This window comes from Poromitra crassiceps (assembly GCF_964638095.1).
Source record: "Poromitra crassiceps genome assembly, chromosome: 21".
Taxonomy (NCBI): domain Eukaryota; kingdom Metazoa; phylum Chordata; class Actinopteri; order Beryciformes; family Melamphaidae; genus Poromitra; species Poromitra crassiceps.
In genome coordinates this window covers 17,257,989-17,281,533 of record NC_139638.1, presented here as the reverse complement: position 1 = coordinate 17,281,533, position 23,545 = coordinate 17,257,989, and the positions used below count along the sequence as shown (strand labels likewise).

Sequence of the window (23,545 nt, the reverse complement as noted above, 5' to 3'; positions counted from 1 at the left end):
TAGTCATATTCAGCACTGTGTTTAGCAGATTGTACTTATGTCTGCATAACAGAAAATTAATAAACCATGAGTTTTATCCCAGCATAGTAATGACATGTTGCTGTGGGCTTGATGTGCTGAGTCAGCAGCATACGCTCTGCATCCTGTTTACATTGAACAGGTTCTGATGTCGGCTCTTAATATATATATATATTAATATAGGCTGTGAAGAAACACATCCCAAATTAACTGCTAATGTTCTGCTGACTGCTGCAAATCTGCTCATACTTTTTACAGTCAATCTTTCACCGCTTTCCTGATCTGGCAAATTGAAACTTATTTTTTTCCGATCAGGCAGTTGTCTAACTTATATCTTTATTACATCAACATTACCGCTTATATGCTGGGTTTTCAAACGCAGGTCAACAGCATGTGTTAAACGCTAAAAAAAAATAGGCACAGACACTTAAAACAGTAGATCAACTGTGGCAGTGGTCACGGCCTGATAAGCAGTTGATCAAATGTATAGAAATGTAAACTCTCTCAGCGTCTTGGTGGTTCACCTGGTATAGAGTACGAACCACAAAGTCTTGGTCCGTCACGCGGCCGGTCCAGGTTCGAATCCGACTCGTGGTCCTTTGCGTGTCATCCCCTCTCTCTCTCCCTACCTTTCCTGTCTGCCTACTGTCCTATCAAAATAAAGGCAAAATGCCCCCAAAAATAACTAGCAATGGAAATACCCTGATTTACTTTCAGAATAAAGGCATTCAAATTCTCACCTTTGGAAAAAGGTGTTTCAACGAATGAAACGGAAACCTTGTATTAAAATACTCATGATGTTACGATTACATTATGGAGTGAAACTGTGGCTGTAAAGCATGACTCAAAATTAATATTAAGGTTAACGTTACAATATGGGTTTTATTTTAAAAGCCCTAAAGCGGAAGACCTACTTTTACATTGTGGCCTGACGATCGTGCACTAACCCACAAACCCTCGTCTCATCCTAGAAGAGACACTTTTTTCTTCTTCTTTCTTTTCTGTTGGCATATGGCCTTATTAGAATAACTGTAAGGAATGATGTACAGTGAGTCGGTCATTATCGTTCATTTGGGGTTTAGTTTGGGGTTTATTAACATGGCTACAGATGAGCTGAATTCACTGTTAAATTGATCTGAATTCTTTCTGCAAATGACTGAACGTGGTCCTACATTCTTTCATAACAGCGTGCCGTGCATTGCAACGGTCTGTTATACCTAGCAGCGGTCTGAAATAACAGAGCGTAGAATCTGTGTAATAAATAGAAATAGCCAGTCTTCTTGCTGATGTAGGTAATATGGAGACATCAGTATTAAATTGAGACTGTTTCACAACCAATTAAGGGGCTTAAAAGCAAGAGCGTGTTCAATTAAAAGGAGTATAGTGCAATCTACATTTAGCAATCCAACAACAAAATAAATAAAACAATGTAAAATGCAAGTTGCTTTCAGGAGGAATACCAAAACATTGTGCAACCTTGAGTTTAGCAGTCCAACATAAAAATCATCTTACAGTAAATGTAGTGAAGTTTGAGTAACACTGCTTTTTTTTTTTCTAACAGGAATGACTAAAACTAGGGCATTCTTAATCAACTCTCAGTAACACACACATACTCTCTCTCCCCCTCTCCTTCATTCTCTCCCTCCCTCCACCTCTCCTCTCTCTCTCTCCCTACCCCTAAACTTACAGTCAATTAGTGCAATTTGAGCAAGAGTCAACTGTTTTCCAACAGAAATAACTAAAACGAGTGCAGTCGTGCGCTAAAAGCCAAATGGACTTGCGGTGCTGTCGTCTTGACAAAAGCGCTCCGGGATGCTTTGGCTTCAGGTGTTGGTGCATAGCCGTCGTGCTGCTGTGATAAGCCTTTTCCAATCTGCAGAGTTTACGGAGCAGCACATCATCGTTGGCTCTCTGTCTACAAATACTCCCACACGTCAGATGATCGTGGGCGAGATTTTTTTATTTATTTATTTTTGCTGCAGCTTGTCTTGCTGGGGAATCCGTGCTTTGACCGGGCGCTGCCACCTTACTTCATTGCGACGCACCAACGCACGTTATGCAAATCAACATGTTTCCGTAATCGTCTACGTCGATGAGTCTCCTCCGGCGCCCGAGCGATAATAAAGACTAGAAGCAGGGCTTCCGCCAGAAACGTTGTTGAGCCCGGTGGTCATTATCTGCTGACAGGGGGCGCCGCTGCCTCATGTCTTTGGAGGCGGGGCCTAGTGTATTTGGAGGCGGGGCCTAACTGCCACGCGTGAGCGACAGACTGATGGCAGCTTTAAAGGATGCCTTTACCCGTTATCAACCCACTTTGGATCATTATAATGTCGTTAATATCAGCAGATGGCAGAGATGGGGACTTGGACTTGAGACTTGGACTTGAGTCGCACTTAAGTCACCCACACAGTGACTTGAGACTTGTCCTCAAAGACTTGAGACTTGACTTGGACTTGAGGTTTGGGACTGGTGAACAACCTTTATTTTTAATTATATTTTTTGGGTGGATTAACATTAACGAAATGTCTGCTAATAAGAATGTCAACTAATCAATGCTGATATTGTATGTTAACACGTTCACTGCCAATGACGTGTTTTTACGTCAAACTAAATCCAACGGTTGACTGCCAATGACGTGTTTTTACGTCAAAAAAATGTTTTTTTTTTTTTTGACCGTGGGATGTGCATCTAACCCTTTTACATCTCTTATATAATTATTGGAGCCACCGAACATGTACAACCCATTCCACCGACCCACTAAGTGGCGACAGTGCTCTCCCAGACTAGAGGAAGGCAAGCAAAAAGCATGTGTGAGGAAGCTATTCTCATGAAAATGGTTTGGCGATAAACGCTTTCGTTTTCGCGCTGATTGCTGGCGGTGCGGGATTGCAAATTTGCATAATAGATTACGGGTGGAACACACTTTGAAACACGCAGCATAAATAAGACCAGAATCGCAAAAGCTTCATCAAAGCTCTCAACACAAACCACAAGAAACGAGCGAGCCGATCCAGACTTGCACAGCGGCCGCCAGCAGACAGGCAGCAGCAGCAGAAGCAGTGAGCCTGGTGACGCGAGGTTACAGCAGCAACAGAAACGAGCTTGTGACACGCCCGCTGCAGCCAAGAAGAACACACACGGAGGGAGGAGTTTGAATGAGAGGGGTGTTTCCTGCTGTTATGGAGGAAATTACTGTTCAAAACTATTGTTTAGATGTCTGACATCTTACTGATGCCAAAAATGAATGGTTAAAGTGACTGTTCTATCGAATTTCACAAAAAGCCGTTTATCTCAAAATAATTTTTCAGACGCTGAAACCATGCTGTATTCAAGTGATAATGCTTACATAACTACTAACTCTACAAACTAACTCTTTTAGACAGAGAAAGCACACATTCTATTAGTTCTTTTGAGATATTGTGTGTTCACAAAATCTTAGCAGAAAAGAATCCTCGGGTCTTGAAAGATGAGCCAGAATCCTCAAAAAAACCCTCTGGCAGAACCTACCTACAGTAAAAAAAAAAACGGCTGGCAGTGAATGTGTTAATAAAGGAGTGAGGATAATATAGTACAAGGTTTGAATTCCTTAGTTAGACTGGATGGCATCCAGCAGATGATGGAACGCTCATCCAGAAGAGACTTGAGACTTGACTTGGACTTGCGAAAAATGACTTGTGAGCATCTCTGGCAGATGGGCAGTGTTTACCTTCGCTTTGAGGATTCAAAAATAGGCCAAAAAAAATCATAAAAACATCACGATGCTTAGGCCCGGTGGGGGCGTCAACTCTGGCTCAGTGGGCCAATCACAGGCTTGCATTACGCTGGGGGCAACGCTGAGGAAAGGGGTAGAGATGTTTTCTTCTTGTCTTCAATAAAAATCTGGCTAACACCACATCAGGTGTAGGTGAGGCTGTCTAGAGAAACATTGTGATTGGTTGTCCTCACAGCAGGTGTAGGTGAGGCTGTCTAGGGAAACATTGTGATTGGTTGTGGCTGTCCAGGGAAACATTGTGATTGGTTGTCCTCTGTGTGCCGTGCGTGGCGCTCTACAGGGGGACTTGCGGCGCATGTGGTCAGAGCCCTTCCACCCAGCCAACAACAAGGCCAGCAGCTCCCGCTTCCTGGAGGTATGATGCACCCTGGGATCCACGCGCAGCCGGCGGGGAGGAGTGCAGATCACAACACCTGCTGCCCCCTAGAGGGAAGGAGGGAGAGAGAGGGAGCGCACTCACACAGTGAGGCCATGTCGTCGTCATCACTTTGTTCATCCCTCAGAAGGACACCAGTGTGTGGAGCACAAAGCCCAGCTACACTACTCCTCTTCTGCTCTCTGTTCCCTACACACACTCACACACATGTTTTATCTCCACTTCCTCTTTCTTTCTGTCCATTTCCTCTTCATTGTAGCACGTATCCTGCCGATGCTGTTTTCGTCGTCTCCCTCGCTCTCTTTCTTTCTTTCAGCTCTTTTAACCCTCTCTCTACCCACGGCCCATTCCATTTTTCAGGCCTCTCCTCTCTCTGCCGTGTCCCTCTTTCTTTCTCCGGGTCTTTTCGTTTTTCCTCCGTCAACCCTCCTCCCTCCTCCCTCCTCCTCCTTCCCCTGCATCTCTCTGTATTTCACTGACTCGAAGGACCTCCAGAGCCAGGCTTCCCCCTTTTTTGTGGACTTACGGTTGTGAGACGCGACTGTGGGGGTTTATATATATATATATTTTTTAGCATTGTCGTGGTCATTATTATTATTATTATTATTATTGTTGTTGTTGTTATGGAATGATTTAAAACCGACATACCGTGGAGAGGAGGCGGAGTTGTTTGCGGTGGCACAGGACGGCGAGCGCGCTCGGGAGAACAGCCACACATGAACGGAGCAGAGTCTTCCCCCCCTCCCTCCATCTTACTTGCTCTCTTCATCTGTCCATCATCATCATCATCATCGTCAACCCACTCCAGCCCCCCCCAAACCCGTTGTCCCCTACGTCATCTGCTGTCCCCAGTCCCCCCCCCCCGCCCCTCCACAGATACGATATGTATTTTATTTAGACAAATTTTATTCTTGGCATATACAGAAATAATGCATTATGAATTGTGAATCTGTCCCCCCAGTGTTGCCGGGGCCACTTTCTCTTTGTATATATGTGTACACGTGTATTTGGGGTATCTTGAGTTTGTGTTTGGGAGCATGTGTTACAGGGTGGGAAACTAACACCAGCCTCCAGCCAAATGCTGGTCAATTTGAGCTGTGGCTGGGGATTTAGACTAGCCTATCAGATTGAGTCTAGCCTATCAGGTTGAGTCTAGTCTTATCAGATTGAGTCTAGCCTATCAGGTTGAGTCTAGTCTTATCAGATTGAGTCTAGTCTTATCAGATTGAGTCTAGTCTAGTCTATCAGATTGGGTCTAGTCTATCAGATTGAGTCTAGTCTATCAGATTGAGTCTAGTCTATCAGGTTGAGTCTAGTTTTATCAGATTGAGTCTAGTCTATCAGATTGAGTCTAGTCTATCTATCAGATTGAGTCTAGTCTATATCAGATTGAGTCTAGTCTATCAGATTGAGTCTAGTCTATCAGATTGAGTCTAGTCTAGTCTATCAGATTGAGTCTAGTCTATCAGATTGAGTCTAGTCTAGTCTATCAGATTGAGTCTAGTCTATCAGATTGAGTCTAGTCTAGTCTATCAGATTGAGTCTAGTCTATCAGATTGAGTCTAGTCTAGCAGATTGAGTCTAGTCTATCAGATTGAGTCTAGTCTATCAGATTGAGTCTAGTCTAGCAGTGAGCAGCCATCTTTTCTGAAGCTGGGTGTTGTGGTAGCATGGGAAAGTGGTTGGTGCATTTTGGAGTAACCTCTGCGGCTGGTTGACGAGAAAGTTAGTTTCCTGCCCTAGTGTTAGTGTGTGTGTTAGTGTGTGTGTGTGAGAGAGAGAGAGAGTGAGAGTGAGAGAGACGTGTGTGAATGGTTGTTTTACTTGGTTTTTAATTAGAGATCCAGAACACAGTTAAAACGGTGACAATAGTCAGGTTTCCATTGACCTGGGCTCATTCAATAATAACAAAACATGGCCTGTCTAATGGAAACAGTGTGTCTCTAATCTTCTAGAAATTTACAGCGAAATATTTTCACCGGGGGGGGGGGGGAGGGTAGCAGTTTTCTTGTATCCGTTTTTCTTGGGACAAGTGAAAATGTAAACAGTGTTTTTTCAAATAAATGAATGTCCACTTTATTTTAAAGTATGCTATGTCATTTTGATCATGTGAAACCCACACTTAAGGTGTGAAAACAAAATGAACTGTGTTTTGAAGGTTATTTGCCCATGGACATGATATATCTCGCTGAGTTTTCTACTGAATACATGCTTTGCATAAAGGTATGTCATCCTAAGTCTGCTTATTTATGGCCATGGAAACACTACAATCTTCTTTTCAGCTTACACAAGTCTCTGCGTAAAAGTCTTTTTTTTTCCTGGGCATGATCTCATTGCATCACGTTGTTTATATATTGTTTGGACAGAAGATGGATATGAATTGGAAAGACCGCATCTTTATTTTGTCTGAACTTTGTAAATGTCACCTATTTTGTCTGAACTTTGTAAATGTCAAAAAGTCTATTTCTGCCTAAGTTGATGAAGACCTGACTATTGTGAGATTCTGGACAATAAGAGAGTCAGAGGGACATGTAGTCATCCCGAAAGGTAACTTAGCCTTCCAAGAGTTTGGGGGAGATCTTCGGCAGGTGCCAAGGCTTTCGCTGAAGTTGTCTGGGCGGATGGTTTCGATGTGTGTGAGTGCCTGATCAAATAACATTGACCTTCATGGAGTCTTGTTTGGACCTCGGGAGGGGAGGAAATCTCTCATGACCTTCACAAGTACAAAAGATAATGGAGGATTGTAATCATTGGACCCTTAGAAGTTAAAGCTGGCCCGTAGGATGTTTTTACTATCATCATTTGGTACCCGACGGTCTTACAGTCTTTGATTTTTTTTTGGGTTGTCAGTCCTCCCACTGTTTTGTGGTGCTTGTCAGTTAATAGCTAAAGTATACTGGAAAGTGTGAGTGAGCGCACGGCTGGAAATCGGAGAGGGAGAGATGTATGGACGATGCAGTTTTGCTGGCTTCTCTTTTTTTATTCTTTGTCTTATTTTTCACGCTATCTGGCCGTGCATGTTATGTGTACAGTGGTGTCAATTCTGGGACTGCGTTTAACGGGGCTACTGCAGTTTTGAGACTGCCGGCCTACAACCAAGGCACTGGACGTAGGAGCGAGGCTAAACGGAGGGGACGTCAAATGGACAAAAGGCTTACAGGTCCGAAAGACTGAGACGGGTCAGCACTGACTGACCACCTCCGACGAGACGGGTCGGCACTGACCACCTCCGAGACGGGCCCGACTGATTTCACTAAGGCTGAATTGAGCCTGGACACTTGTCAGCTCGGGACGCTCGACTCGCCCGTCAGGCCAGTCGCCTCAACTCGGACATCATGGAACCACACCCCCCCCCGACCCCTGACCCTGTCCTCCCGCCTCTCGATGGACATGGCAAGAAAAAATATATACATGTTTATATATACATATATATGTATATATATACGTATATAAATAACCGATGACGATCGTGGCGATAACAATTTTAAAAAATGTCTGTTTTCATTTTTTTTTATGGAAGATGGCTTTCTTTTTATCCCCTTGTTTGTAAAGTTTTTTGGGGAGTTTTTTTGTTTTGTTTTTGTTTTTGTTTTCCTAGTGCTTTACTTTTAGGTTTTTTTTCCATTTTATACTTTTCTTTCCACCTCTTCTCCCCTCCAGCAGAGGGCTCTCTCTAGCTCTGTTGGTGCATTGATATTACAGCTGAATGGATTCTGTATAGAAAAAAGGTGAATAAATAAATTAAGAACTGTGTAGTGAAACAAGGATCCTGAAGCTTTTAACCCCTTCCTCCCTGTGCCCCTTCCCTTTCCCTACTCGTTCAGGATTCAGCTGTAAATAAACATGACTCTAACTGTACTACCAGTGTCTGTGTGGGTTTTGTTCTTCATTGGGTCATATGCAAAAACATTTATGTTTATTATTTTGTCCAAGTCCTTTTCATATTGTCAGTATTCTGCAGCAAATAACCCGAAGCAGCCATATGCATAGATCTCACAATGTGTAACTGTTTGCAAAAAGAGTGTCAAAGTTACAAGATGCTAAAAAATGTCGTCCTGTACAAACAGTGAGGTCTACTGCAGATGTATTTAGAATCCTATCAGACCAAGAGTGGGGTCTATTTTAGCCCACATTTCTGAAACTCAACTTAGAGTATTGCTTGTTATGGATAGAATAGTATAAATTTCATTGGGTCATACAAGGTTCCCACATCCCTGGAAAAAGATGTACTGTATCAGCCAAACATCGATATCGGCTGATATTGACTGCATTGCTCATTAACATGCATTCTAGTAGCCTAGTGTAGAGGTTCTCAAATGTTTTTCAGCCAAGGAGCCCTTACAAGATAGAAAATCTACCGGGGACCCCCTCATTCTGATTTGTGATTTTGGGCTAAGCTTAATTGTATCCACGGTAACGTGCTTGACTTTTAAATTGATAGGTTTGTTAGATTAGAATATAATCCATGAACCATTTTAGATTTAAAGAATAAAATATTTTCGTTGAACTATGAAGCTTTTGCAAAAAAAAAAAAGTTTTTATTTTTATTTTTCTGAAAACTTTTCGTGGACCCCCTTGCAAAGTGCCACGGACCCCCATTTGAGAACCAATGGCCTAGTGTATTGGTTCAATATTAGTCATGATACAAACCACTTATTAGTACCTTGTTCTGCACTATTGTATTCTACAACTATAATGGCATTCTTGCCCTTACACTCACCTCACAGCAAGAAGGTTGTGGGTTCGATTCCAGCATGGGACGCTGTTGGTACTGGGGGTATGTCTCCCCATGCCTTCAGTGCCCAGGTGGGCTACAGTGAGAAAGGGCCTTTCTGTGTGGAGTTTGCATGTTCGGCCTCTTTATCGGCTTTGTTCAGTATGGGGCTATTATTGAGGGAAATAAGATATTGAGTGAAAACCGATAATTAATGTGTTCCCTAATCTAAAGTGTACCAAAAGTATACAGTAAAAGGGGGAATGTTTTGGAAAGGTTGTGAAATTGTATTTGTGAAATTGATTATGTCAAATGTCACAAAAAGCTGTGGCTGGTTGGTTGCTGACTTTTTTGTGTGGCAGAGTTAAAATAATAATACTTTATTTTTAAAGTGGAAAAACAAACTGTTACTTAGTGTTTAATTCAGTCTCATTCAAAATGTGGACATGAAAGGGGTCATGGAGAAGTCATGGGAATTTCATTGGTGAAAATGTGGGGGAACCCTGGACGCTACAGTAACTGACATTTGGAGTACATTTGTGGGGAAATGCAAGTCCAGTTAAGGCTTCCAGTAGAATATATAAATGTCCTGACAAAGTCACATATTACAGGACAGATATGATGCAGTGTCTCAGTGGTTAGTGCTGCCACATCAAGGAGGCCATGGGTTTAAATCTCGGCCCGGTCCGTTTATGTTCTGCCCATGCCTGGTGTCCTCCCACAGTCAAAACACATGTAGGGCAGATGGTTTAAAGAATCTAAACTGCCATAGGTGTGAATATATTGTATAAAGCAAATCTTGCGTGAAGTGAAGAAATTTGCCAGAGACTGCAATTAAAATGGAAAAAACAATTCCAGAATCACCTGGATGGCAATAAGGTAGACTGACACAAATTAGACCATGGACCCATATTTCATAAGATGTCCCAGGGTCTCCCATCTAATAAGATTTGAGCTTTTGTGACGACCCTCCCGCTCTCCTGGCCCTGTCTTTGTTTCATGTAGTTTGTGTTGTCGTCTTAGTTTCAGTGAATAAATTGTTGTTTCAACTTTTACTTGTATAACTCATCTGCGAGGAGGGAGAGAGAGGTCTGAAGGTCTTCTTAAGCCCAATGAGTGCAGCAGTTCCAGGTGCACCCAATCAGCCTAACTACCCCAACACCAGACTCCTGAGTCCTGCAAGACAGGGCCAGAGACAGCATCAAGTTATCAGCATCATTTCATAGTAGCTATTGTTAGAGTGGAAACCAGGGGGATGATATTTGAATGATATTTATGTAATTTCAATTTGCTTAGGCTACATAAATATCCTTACATAAATACATACGATTTTGGGGAGAGGGGGGCATCATACATTTAAAAGAAAATATAATCACAAAATATGAAGTAGCCTAATGTTGATTTGACAGACATCTAGGAAAGAAGGATGGATTTAGAAATTATGTTTTTTACTTCCATTTAATGACATGAAAGTGTTCAAAATATAGCTCAAAAATGTCCTTACTCAAAGCACCGAAACAGCTGACACGGTTTGTGCTACAGATGGATCCACTACAGTATAACTAAAACATGACATCTCCACTGGCTATTTGCATCAAATGGTATGTCCATTCCAACAGTCTCCAGCAGATGGCGACACAGTCCAAATCACTGGAAAACAGAGAGCAACATGAGAAGCCTCTGTCGGTCCTCAAACACACCACACTGAAGCACTGTGTAGCCAGTACCACAGCTGGTGCATGCTGCATAACTGATCAGTTCATGGCTTATTATTATTTATCACAACCAAAATGATACGGCTATTGTTCAGATGAACCTGTTTTAGTAACATTCAGTTAGCCTAATTAATTACTCAAATTAATACAACCTTCAAAGCTGCAAAACCCATATTTTCACAGTGAACCATCTATGGGATGTGGTCTTCTCATGGGCCAATTCACAAAAATCTCATTTATCAGGAAGTCCCTTCAAATGAAAGACATCCTCTCATTAAAGCGTGTAATTGATTCCTGTAGGCCATCATGGAGAAGTCTTCTGAGCCTCCATGTGAAAATGGCGGCTTCAATGACAGCAGGCCAAAGATGCTGAGTCAAGCGCTTTGTCCAATGGCTGCTGCAGAATAGGAATAACAGTCTCTCATGATCACCACCGGGTGTTGAAGCCTTTTGTCTATTTCATCCTTTTCAGTTGCCCCTCTGGTCTGGAAGACAGGCCTGTTATAAGGGACAATTGTGAATACGTGTGCATGGAACTCAAATGAATATAGTCAAGAATAATGTATATATGACAGAGAGAGGGGGATGACACTGTTATGGATATGTGCATATAGCCTCTTATTTTAATACAATCAATTTACTTTGATATTTGTTGCCATTTTCGTCAATTGAAATTAGGTGCAAGTCACATTTTCATGCTTATAAGGGGAATTTCACCCCGCCCCCCCCCTAAAACATATATTTCTGAAATGTTATTACATGGAATAGTCCATTTTTCATGGCACCCCCCCCCCCCCCTCTCAGATTGCTGATGGTACTGAGCTAAAAGGCATTGGGTGTGAGACATACAGACCGTCAGACAGATAGACAGACTACAGACCATAGTGACTAAACTGGCTGACTGACTGACTGACTGACTGACTGACTGACTGACTGACTGACTGACTGACTGACTGCCTGGAAGAGGGATGAGGAACAGGACACTGGGGGGTGGGGGAGGTCGGTGAGGTCAAGGCAGGCAGGGTCCGCCCCTCTTCACCTATTGGCCAGACCGGCCAATGAGTTCTTTGCAGCTTTGTAGCTCCTGAAGTGGACAGAATTCCACCAGGGCCATGGGGATTGTAACATGTCATTTGTAAAACATTTTGGCGAGATGGTCCTAAAAATGGAGAGGGTGGCCCACATTTGAAATGCGGGGCTTTTGTATTTAGAGGAGGTCCTAAGATTCCTGTCTTATTGATCCTGAGATTACAGACAGGCAGGTGATAGGGCAGCCCAAAACAACCACTGCAGGCTGCAACACTGATCATTTTAGGTTTCGTCATTGAGGGGCAAGAACTCTTTGATTTTCACTATCAAAATAAGACAAGACTTACTCGATTTGTTATATGATGGCATATATTTCCCAGGATAGAGGAAGGTTATGTTTCATAATTTATGTGACTGAAATGGGGAAAAAAACACTAAAAGAGCATTAATCCTGTGTGAAGGCACTGTTTAGCATTTAACTGTACTTTTTATCCAATGCCTGGACAAGACATTTAAATACTGCTGAATGATACTCTTCTAACATTGCTGCACACATCTATTCCCAGCCTCATGTGTGGCAAAGTGGAATTGGAACCAGGTTCACATGGGTCCTAGAAATCCTTGAACATTTGTGAATTTGAGGGGGGGGGGGAGGGGGGCTTGAAATATTTTGAAAATAGACATAGACATAGGTCATTGAAAGTGCTTGAATTGATAGATTTCAACCTACACAAAACAGTTTCATTGTGCTGTGTTACAGAAGTTAAAGGAACACCAACCAGTTTTGCATCATTCGAAAATCAGTATCAGAAAACTGTAAGCCGTTTTACAGGCATTCATTTAGTTTGACTGAGAGTTGATTTGAGTTAAAATACTAGATAAAAACAAACTTATCAGGAACAAGTCCATAGAGCGGGACCGCACACTCCACAAATCCTCAGGAACACCGACTTTCAAAAATACACGATTTATTTGCAACAGGTAGAACGAACAACGTGTTTCGCAGATGCACGTCATCATCAGGTTCATTCATTCATTGATTCTGAGTTAAGTTGTGGCCCAGTGATGTCATTCATGCACAAATGACATCACTGGTTCACAACTTAACCCACTCAATAACTATCAAACTAAATGAATGCCTGCAAAACTGCTTACAGTTTTCTACGTACTGATTTTGTAATGACACCAAAACTGGTTGAAAATCGGTCTTTTAAGAGATCATACAGGAGTCTGCCAACATAGCAAGTGTTCACACATTCAAGCCTCCCTCTCTTTGTAATGGGCATTTTTCACAGTGGCCATTTTGTGTCTAAAAGGCAGGCTAAACACAGGTGCAACCAAAACATTAATGAGGGCCCCTGCACTGGAACACCTAAATGGATTGGAAGTTGGAAACCCTCATTAATGTTTTGGTTGCGTCTGTGTTTACCCTGCCTTTTAGACACAAAATGGCTGCGGTGAAAAAGGCCGATCTCCTGCAAAGCCTGCAACAGTGTTGTAACAGTAATAAATAGTTTCTGTGAAGCGTGCTAGTTCTCATAAAAATCCTCAGTGTTGTAATTAACCTTGATCCATGTCTCTAACTATGTTGGGTCCTTGAATTTGATGTTTTTTAGACAACACTTTATTTTATTTTTTTCAAAATATAAAACATACACAACCATACAGAAAGAAATGTGATGTTTAAGAAGGTGTGGGAACCCTGTTGATGGAACTATTTTGCATTTAACTGTATACTTTGTATCCACTACCTGGCCAAGACATAGAGAATGCTGATACTTCTATCGTTGCTGCACACGTCTATCGCCTCAAAGCAGTAATAAGCAAATATGTATTTGGCAAAAGCTCATAAGGAAGTTCAGATTCAGTCACACGTGAAGTCAGTTGCAGGTAAGAGGCTTGAATGTGCCTGCAGGCTGGCCATGGCCCCAGCTCATGCCCATATTAATGCAGGCGCGGCTCCTCCTCTCTCCTAGCCTCCTTCTCCCCTTCTCCTCTCTCCTAGCCTCCTCTTCCCCTTCTCCCCTTCTCCTCTCTCCTAGCCTCCTCTTCCCCTTCTCCCCTTCTCCTCTCTCCTAGCCTCCTTCTCCTCTCTCCTAGCCTCCTTCTCCTCTCTCCTAGCCTCCTTCTCCTCTCTCCTAGCCTCCTTCTCCCCTTCTCCTCTCTCCTAGCCTCCTTCTCCTCTCTCCTAGCCTCCTTCTCCCCTTCTCCTCTCTCCTAGCCTCCTTCTCCCCTTCTCCTCTCTCCTAGCCTCCTTCTCCTCTCTCCTAGCCTCCTTCTCCTCTCTCCTAGCCAGGCATTCCAGACTCCTTCTCCTCTCTCCTAGCCTCCTTCTCCTCTCTCCTAGCCTCCTTCTCCTCTCTCCTAGCCAGGCATTCCAGACTCCTTCTCCTCTCTCCTAGACTCCTTCTCCTCTCTCCTAGCCTCCTTCTCCTCTCTCCTAGCCTCCTTCTCCTCTCTCCTAGCCTCCTTCTCCTCTCTCCTAGCCAGGCATTCCAGACTCCTTCTCCTCTCTCCTAGACTCCTTCTCCTCTCTCCTAGCCAGGCATTCCAGACTCCTTCTCCTCTCTCCTAGGCTCCTTCTCCCCTCCTCCCCTTCTCCTCTCTCCTAGCCTCCTTCTCCCCTCCTCCCCTTCTCCTCTCTCCTAGCCAGGCATTCCAGACTCCTTCTCCTCTCTCCTAGCCTCCTTCTCCTCTCTCCTAGCCTCCTTCTCCCCTCCTCCCCGTCTCCTCTCTCCTAGCCAGGCATTCCAGACTCCTTCTCCTCTCTCCTAGGCTCCTTCTCCCCTCCTCCCCTTCTCCTCTCTCCTAGCCTCCTTCTCCCCTCCTCCCCTTCTCCTCTCTCCTAGCCAGGCATTCCAGACTCCTTCTCCTCTCTCCTAGCCTCCTTCTCCTCTCTCCTAGCCTCCTTCTCCTCTCTCCTAGCCTCCTTCTCCCCTCCTCCCCTCCTCCTCTCTCCTAGCCAGGCATTCCGGGCTTGTTTAAATAAGGCCTGCCTGCCTGGGCGCGGGTGGATTCCCCTCTGGCCCTTTGCCCTTTGACCTGCAGTGCATTCCGTATGTAAAGTGAGGAATTCCTCTGAAGTTCAGTTAATGGAGTTGAGTTTTCCTCCTTTTGGACTCTGCTCTGCTCCAGCAGGTTCGCTCCAGCAGGTTCGCTCCAGCAGGTTCGCTCCAGCACTCGTCCAGTGGACGCAAAAACAATCTGTTGGGCTGCTGTGCGAGTTAGAGTTACACGGATGAAGTTTATTGTTAGTTTGTGGTTAGAGATCCATTCTTCACACGAGCAGATCCTGATTTCAAGCTTCAATAAACTTCAACAATGATCCTCTGGGATCATGAGTGATTGATTTAATGGCGGCCTGGAGGAGGAGGAGGAGGAGGAGGAGGAGGAGGAGGAGGAGGAGTGTGGAGGAGGAGGAGGAGGAGGAGTGTGGAGGAGGAGGAGGAGGAGGAGGAGGAGGAGGAGTGTGGAGGTTTGAGGAAGTGGACATTGTTTCGTTCTTGCATTGGTTTATTTCAGCTGCTCTGATCACTTTGTTGGTTGGGAAATATGGTCGCAATAATATCAATATCAATATCTCTGCAATTATATCAAACGTTCACAGATTAGTGTGAAAACATCAATTATCTGCAAAAACATGATTATAAAAGCACAATACAATTACAACAATTTAAATACAATTTACATTCTTATTGTTTTAAAAAGGAAGGAAGGAAGGAAGGAAGGAAGGAATGTCTCCTTCAGTTATTGTTGCTTTACACGTCCCTCCCTATGAACTCCTGGACAATTCAATAGCAAAAAATAGAAACATGTCCCATTAAGCGTCAGTGGCAGAGAGGAGCTGCAGAAGGGAAGCAGAAGCACCACCCGGGCGGCTGGTGGGAATGCGTCTGAAGATAGAAGGTGGGGCGAGGTTCTCCTGGTGGTGGTGTTGTGCTTTAGGAGCCCTAGCTGTGTGCTGTTGGAGACGCTGTTAAAAAAAGGGCTGTGCCACCCACACAGCTGGAATGTCATGCATGCAGTCCATAGAGTCTGTTTCAAGAGGGAGGCAAAGGGGGGGAGGGTGTAGTAGTAGAGGGGCTCGGTGCTCGAGGTGGGGTCTCCTACTTCATGGAAAAGATAGGCAGGAAACGCACTCCCCACCCCCACACCTCTCTTGCACACCCACGCAGTCACAAGAAGAAGGAAGGGGGGGGGGGGGGGGGGGGGGGGGACTAAGCCATTAAGCTTTTTGGGTGGGAAATGATCAATGACAATTCCGTCATAGTTGTTTGGTCTTCTCCCGATGAGAGGGAATCTGGAGAGAGGGAGAGAGAGAGAGAGAGAGAGGGGGAGAGAGAGAGAGAGAGAGAGAGAGGGGGAGGTGGGGTAGGGTAGGATGGTGGTGTATGTGTGTGCGTGTGGGGGTTGGGAGAGGTCAGAGGTCAAAGGAAGAAAGGAGGTACATTTTGGGAGGATGGGAGGTTGGAAGGAGAGGGAACAATAACGGCCATGTTTAAAAGGTTCCTTGTTCGCAGGCAGGCAGGCAGGCAGCCCACACGACACCTCACAGCTCACAGGCCATTCAGAAGCTGTTTGTTACACCTTCCCCCCAGGGTGCGTTCACAATAAACATTTCCAAAACATGCAACTCAATTGTTTTTGGCTTCACTGTTTTTTCTTGTCTGTTACCAAAAAAGGTAGGCTACATTTTATATATACTCTATTGCTCTATCAAATCAAAATCATATGGTCTATATTAACATGTGGGGGGCAACAGAAACTGTGTCGACTTTTCTCTTTTTTCTGATCTATAGCCTTTATTTTCCAAGATGAAATACATCCAAGTTAGTGTCTCTGTGTTGCCACTCTTACAGATACTTACACAAACATCGCATTACAACCACAATGAACCACAAATACTTGCAGAATCGAACAAAAAAAGAATTGTTTAATTCCTCCAAATACTATTAAGATTTTTCTTTTCTTTTTTGTCGATGAAATTACAATATTCCCTTATCAGAACTCTTAAGAAATTGCATTATTGCTTATGTGCATTGCTATTTAGACTGGATGCTCATTTACAGTTATAGGAAGTTGAAATTTCAATGATAGTAAAAGTAATTTACTGTCATTTGGAATGACTGTTTATTCAGTGTTTATAAATGTTTCAATTTGAATTTGGGTTTTAAAATTACATAAAGAGCTGAATATTACATTCAGCTCAGAAAACATAGTTTGAAATATCTTATTAAATTATTTTAGTGCTTTTTCCCCCAGTGCAGACATCTTTGAGTAAAGACAAATCTCAAAATTAATCATTGATTAATTTCAACATTTTGATATGAATTAATTTCAAGTAATTCAAGCAGTGTCATTTCAATGTATTCATGGGTGTAATTATCTTTAATTTGAGTTGAATACAATTTTATTAAATATTTTTATATACATATAAACCACATGATAATAAGTGTAAAGGAAACTGATTTGAAAATATCTATAAATTAAGAAGCAAAAATTGTTTAATGGAAACAATAAGCCTATAGGCCTATATAGCCTCCTTTTATCAGATGGTGTTTCACTTAAGATGGCAAATACATAATTTACTTGATGTTTTTATTGCACAAATCTGGTAGAAAATATGAACATAATCCTCATTGCTTCTTAAAGTTGGTTGATTTTATTTACCCAGAGCAGATGGAGTGACTTTAACAAAATGTAATTCCCACTGTGAACGTGCTTTTCATTAGTTAACTCTGTTTGAAAGTCACTAAACCCATATTAATATACAAAGATTAAATCATCTTCCAAACAAGTGTTATTGTACAACAATGATCATGCCTGTTGTGTCTATATAGTGGAATATTTACAGAAAACAAGTGTTGGTGGACAGGGAAAACAACCAAACTGTGTGTATAAAGTAAACAATTCTATAATGTTTCTTCTGGGACTGTGAACATTTCTAAATCTGAACATGTATAGGAAATTGTGAATGATCTGTCAGATTCTCATGTATTTTATCTGACATGAGATTTTAAATATGTATTTCTGTTCAATAACACCTCTGAAACCTTTCCTTTCATCATCATTGTATCTCAATTTCACTTGTAACAGTAAAATGAAACGTATGTGCAAAATAGCTGCAGCTTTTTATTTGATATAGACTGATCATTTTACTAAAGTTAATTTCCAAGTTATCAACATATTTTTGCTATTCTTTGGACTGAGGAAAGGCTAAACAATAATCCTCAGAATCTTTTCTCGTTACAATCATATTCGTTTTTAATTTGAGATACATCCATTTAAAGTCATGGTTTTCTGCTCCTGGACTGCCTCAGTTCAACTGGAGTCAACAAAGACTTATGCAGACCAATTACTAAGATATGAGATGTATATAGCCTATTATAGCCTATATATTTATAGGTAGCTACAAAGGCAATTTTAATCAGATTTAGGAAAACTTTTTTCATGCTTTTGTGTTCACACTAAAAAAAATCAACGTCTGATCAAACAAATTCAGTCCAATTAATGAGAGTCAATGGAAAGACAAGAGAGGCAAAGGGGACATAACTGCTCCTAAACTCATCACCGGATCCACCATGGCCCGCCTTTACATCAAACATTTTTTGCCGACTGGCTGCACAATCAGATCTCTTCTGAGTGGGCTGAAGTGGGTGGGTGTGTGGGGAGTAAAGAGTGGGCCCTCTCCCACTGGATAATGCCATTATTTCAGCTCCTCTGGCCAGGAATGCCAAATTTCACAGCCCGCTACTTCTCTCTGTGCGTCAATCAAAAGCTTCGCAAGGGGGCTCAGAGCGCCCACTGGGACCGCCTCCACCAGTGACTGTCCCACTGACTCCACCCGTGTCCACACAGGCGCCAATGTCCAATCGATCCTTGTGATCCTCACCAGGCGCCTATATAGCCTATATATGTGATGCACTCCAATCATGCATCCGCTTACCCATTATGGTGATATTTGACTTTACTTTGGTGTCTTTTTTTTATTTTTGTATTAGCAACTGTCAGCTGTCCTATAGGCGCCCATACATCACACCCACTATAACAGCAAAGCCAATACACGCGGCATGTAGCATAGGTAGCCTATAGGCTGGAGAACAGATCAAGTCGATCATTTTGCTCATTGCATTACATTATGCAGCGTTATCAGTGCTATAATAACCGCCGCTACATAGGCTAGACTAGAGTATTAAAAACACATTGATTCCATTCCATTTGCCATTTAGCCTACATTTATGAACTACTGGTTTAGTCTGTAGTTTGAACTATAGGCTAATGAAATAGCGTTACTCTTCCTGCAGCGGCCAACAGGCTAATTATAGGCATAGCCCTTTTATAAACGCACACTAAATTGTTGCGTGAAAACCAGATGGATACAAAGCTGAAACGGATGATGAGAGAAATTTGTGAATGGGGAGACAGTTTAATCAGGTATTCGTTGTGGGGCTGTGACGCGTCCCTGTGCGCAGCCAATCGCGTCTGCGGTGGAAATGTTGAACACGCCGAAAGCGCACCAATGGCTCCTCATATAGCAAAGACTAGCGCAAGAAGAGGCCAATCAGTGCGAGGCATGCAAACGAGGAATTTGCTCCGGCAGGCTCTGAATGTCAAGTAGTCAAAGATGGAGTCTGGATCTGGGAGGCCGTGTGGCTCATGGAAGACTTGCCATTTTTTTCCCCGATCTTCAAGCTCCACCACCGATGTGCTTTTTTAGCCGTTTCCCTCCTTTACGCACGGCGGCGTGACTTCCCAACGCGGCGGACCGTTGAGTGTGGTTTGTGGAGAGGGTTGATTTTCTTTGTTTTATGGACAACTTTTGTTTCTGCTCTCTCTCTCTTTTTTTCCTATAACGGATTGTCCCTCCCTTGGCTAGAGAGACTATTCATGCATTTGGAGGGAGGAGGGGGGGGGGGGGTGCTGGGTTGTCCGCGCTGTGAGTTGCATTTTGCGTAATTGCCAGGAGCTCGGTACAAACTTGGAAGTTGTAAATGTAGAGATGTGGCGATTTAAGTGTTTATTTATGCGACTTGAGGAGGGGAAAACGCCAATAATAAGAGTGAAGTCGATGCGCGCTGCGCATCTGGGAGCTCGCTTCCAAACTTGATCACTATACGATTAAATGCGTTAGGAGATAAACGCGTCCTGCATTTATACTGTGATCTTATTCTAGTGTATAATATTAACGTTAGCGGGCCTCGAAGGGAAAGCATGATCCACGGTCGTGGTTTGAACGGTGTAAACTAGTCTCTTATGCAATCTAACAAGTCGTCAGCATGGTAATGTCCGATCGGCTTGTGTGAGCTGGCACGAATGTTCAGTGCTTCTAGTGTTCAGGAGGCTTACAGGCCTATATCGATAGAGCCAACGTATGGCGGAGAAAAGAAAAAACGGGGAATATCTCTGTGTTTATAGTAACCATATGGGACCAGGCCCAAGAAAGCCTACCTCGTTATCCAGAGATTTCCAATGTACTTTTCTCCCCTCTTTATGTAATCATCCGCATGGTAGGCCTTAATGTTATAGCAAAAACAATAATTGTGCAAAGTTGCATAACGTAGGCTACTTTTGCTCATGTTTTAGGAGTTGTGTTTTATTGCTATAGTGTTAGTAGCCTAACTGAAATAGAGAAAAGCAACTTTTTTGTGCTCGACAGAGACAGAAGTCACCCCCTCCCCCCTTCAACATTGGATATGCAAATTAGCTCTAATTTATTTAGTCAGAACCTGTGCTTTTTGTTTTTTTTAATAATGACAAATTGGATGCCGAGTTAAGAAGTCATACTTAAGTGATAAAATGCCTTTGATAATAAGTAGGTATGGTGGGTGGCTGGGCTCAGCCTACAGCCCTTTGAAAAGAGTATCTCGAACCTCCCATTTCCCCCCTCCCCAAAATTAGAATGCATGTCATTCACTGGAAAAGAATAGTATGGGCCCACATGCTGGGAAAGTCCCACTCTCCCCCTATAGGGTGAGAGTTAACTGTTTAATTTAGGAAGTTGATTCAACTCCACTGTTTATAGGCTATTATTATACTGTATTGTTTCACATTTTGTTACCCACAACAGCACAATTATTAGGCTATATAGTGCATTCAATCTGTCTGTGAAAACTGCAGCTATAGAGATGGTGTGCAGAGGGAAAGTGCATTATTGATAGGCCTACTGTTTGTCAGCAGTTTGCAAACTTTATAACTCAACTGAACTGGATTGTGAAATCTTCCAACACTGAAGCCATATTTCTGTGATCTAACTTTAGAACTAGTCGTTTTTTATTAGATCAAATAATTTCCCACTTTTGCAAATAACATTATAGGTTTATAATCCACTTTAGGCTATTATAGTGTTGTGACTGAGTTGCAATTTGGGCCCACTGCAGTGTAAAGGGATCATACTCTGTTTGGATAGTTGAGCCAGTAATCTGCCCTGGAAGTTGATGGTGTCCATGTTGTTGTCCACTGCCCTTTTTCTGTTGCACTACTGGACATTGAGATGAGCAGTGCAATATTAAAAGGGCATTGGCTGATGAAACGGAGACCCACACCTCCCTCCCTCTGTAGGCCTGTAGCCTCACCCTGGAGACCCACACCTCCCTCCCTCTGTAGGCCTGTAGCCTCACCCTGGAGACCCACACCTCCCTCCCTCTGTAGGCCTGTAGCCTCACCCTGGAGACCCACACCTCCCTCCCTCTGCCTGTAGCCTCACCCTTCACATGTAAGGCCACACATATCAAGGTTCCCATCAAACGTCTACTTGCATGTGTGTATGTGTGCAAAAGGCTCAGGCACCCTATACATTTTTATATACATTTTGTCTTTGATGTTAATTTAATTGTTTTCTGCATCAGTGTATCATTAGACTGCTATTTATTGTAAATTGTTTGATATTTAGAAACTTTTCATTTCATTATTTTTTTTATATTCTTTTATATATCTATATGTGCCTATAAAAGTGTTTGCACATTGTATCTGTGCTTATGTGAGTAGGAAATACCTCTGCTTAATATGGAATACTGCAAAATGAACTGTTGTGTGTGACTTGCTCTCCCTTCATAGTACATTTCCTCCATGCAAAGATGTTGAAATGATTGCCACGGTTTTAGGAACCGGCTTCAAATTAATTTTTTCGCATTTGGCCCATATTGAACAACAGCCATATTCATTTAAACAAAAACCAAACTTAATGTGCCTTCCAGCAATTATTAGCACAATTGCCCTTACTTGGGAATGTCCTCCAATGTGTGTCGACCAATAGTATCGTTGCTTATGTAAATGTAATTTTTAGTTTTGGCAATGAAGAATGGCTGTCCCCATGTCCACGTGCTGACACCTGCTGAGGTCAGCTGCTTTGACAATGTTGCACTACTGTACCATCCATTCTAGCAGTGCAATAGTATTGTCATAGCATTTGGCCTCAGATCAGTCTGAGCTGACGTAAAAAGGCTGTTGAGTATCTCTTTAAATGCAGACATTTGAATAGAAGTGGACTGTAATAGCAGCAATGTAGTACAGGGAAGACCCACCTAAAACCCACCCAGTTTTATTTTCTATACATTTGATGCACATGTTTAGGCTGACATAAATCTGCATCATATAGTAGGCAGCATCATATACTCATTATGGAAATATGGTCTTATAAGGAGGGAAATATTGCAAAAGTAGGCTATTATTGATCTTTGCGGTTGTGATGCCTCACTGGCTGGAAGTAGATCAATCTCCATTTTATATACCGATGCATCAATTCAATTCAAAAATACTTTATTAGTCATGAAAACAGTGGCAAAAGTGGTGAAGTGTAAAAATGCTGACGTAAAGTGCAGATTCTTACTGAACATCAGATGAGCAAAGCGATCGAATCATTTTTTAAGTGGAAAGTGGAAAGAGAAATCTATAGATTTTAGATCCTCAATGCATGTATTTTCAGTTTTTCTCAGTTGTTTATGTTGAATTCTTTGTTGTTTCCTTAGTAAAGTTGAATCACGTCATGCTTTTCTTAACCCGTATGTTGTTGTTGTTGTTGTCATACGACACAATGTGTGCCAGTGTGTAGAAGGAAAAAACTGAGCAGATCAAAATGCAGAAAATGGAGAGAGTTGATGTGAATGTGTTTTTGAGCATCCTCCTCAGTGGTAGCAGGTCGATGGGGGAGGGGAAGTTTGGAAGGAATGTGCAGCAAACCCCCCCCCCCCCCCCCTCTCTCTCTCTCTCTCTCTCCCTCTCTCTCTCTCTCCCTCTCTCTCTCTCTCTCTCCCTCTCTCTCTTTCAGTGTTGAGATTAAATGTCACTGCTCCTGTGTGTGCCTCGTGCATGAACCCTATAGTAAGAGCAGGACGAGAAGGTTGTTTGTTTTGATGACTGTCAGCAGACCTTTGTGGGTGGAAATGTTTAACCACAGTCCAACTCCTGATATAAGCTGCCACAATTGGACAGAAGTAATTGTAAAAAAAAAAAAAAAAAAAAAAAAAAAAGCTTGAACCATGGTCACACATGTTGTTGAGTTGTGCAGCAGCACGACAGTGTTTCAGGTGTAACGCGTGTTTGCTCAGTCTGTTTGTAAAGCCTCTTTACTGTCTGGCAGTAAAAATAGTTGGTGAATACTGTAAGGAGTGAGTCAGAGGTGAAGGTGTGTATTTGCACATCGGAGGGGGAAGAGGCACAGCAGCAGCTCAGGCAGCGTTCAGAACCTCAGTCACTTGACTGTGTGAAATTCTCAGAGTGAAGAACGTGACTTGTTTAGGCTTGCTTGCAATGCTTTCTGGGAAATCCTGGAATGCGTGGAATGGGGGGCCGCTGGTGCTTCTGCAGCAGAGAGAGAGAGCACCAAGGGTTCTGTATTGAAATCCCAACATATTACTGCTTGTTTTTTGTGTCGACGAGCAACACTGCAAAGCTAAACCGCAGACAATCTAAGAGAATATATATTA

General features: G+C 42.8%; 1 protein-coding gene across 1 annotated transcript in view; it reads left to right on the top strand.

Annotated features, from left to right (window-relative positions):
• sppl3 (signal peptide peptidase 3) overlaps positions 1-5,210 on the top strand; it is a 50,911-nt gene extending 45,701 nt beyond the window's left edge. Inside the window, exon 11 of the mRNA XM_083657849.1 lies at positions 4,071-5,210. Coding sequence (XP_083513975.1) covers positions 4,071-4,151 — 81 coding nt within the window. The 3' untranslated portion in view covers positions 4,152-5,210. The remainder of the gene's footprint in view (positions 1-4,070) is intronic.
• Positions 5,211-23,545: the final 18,335 nt, after the last annotated feature.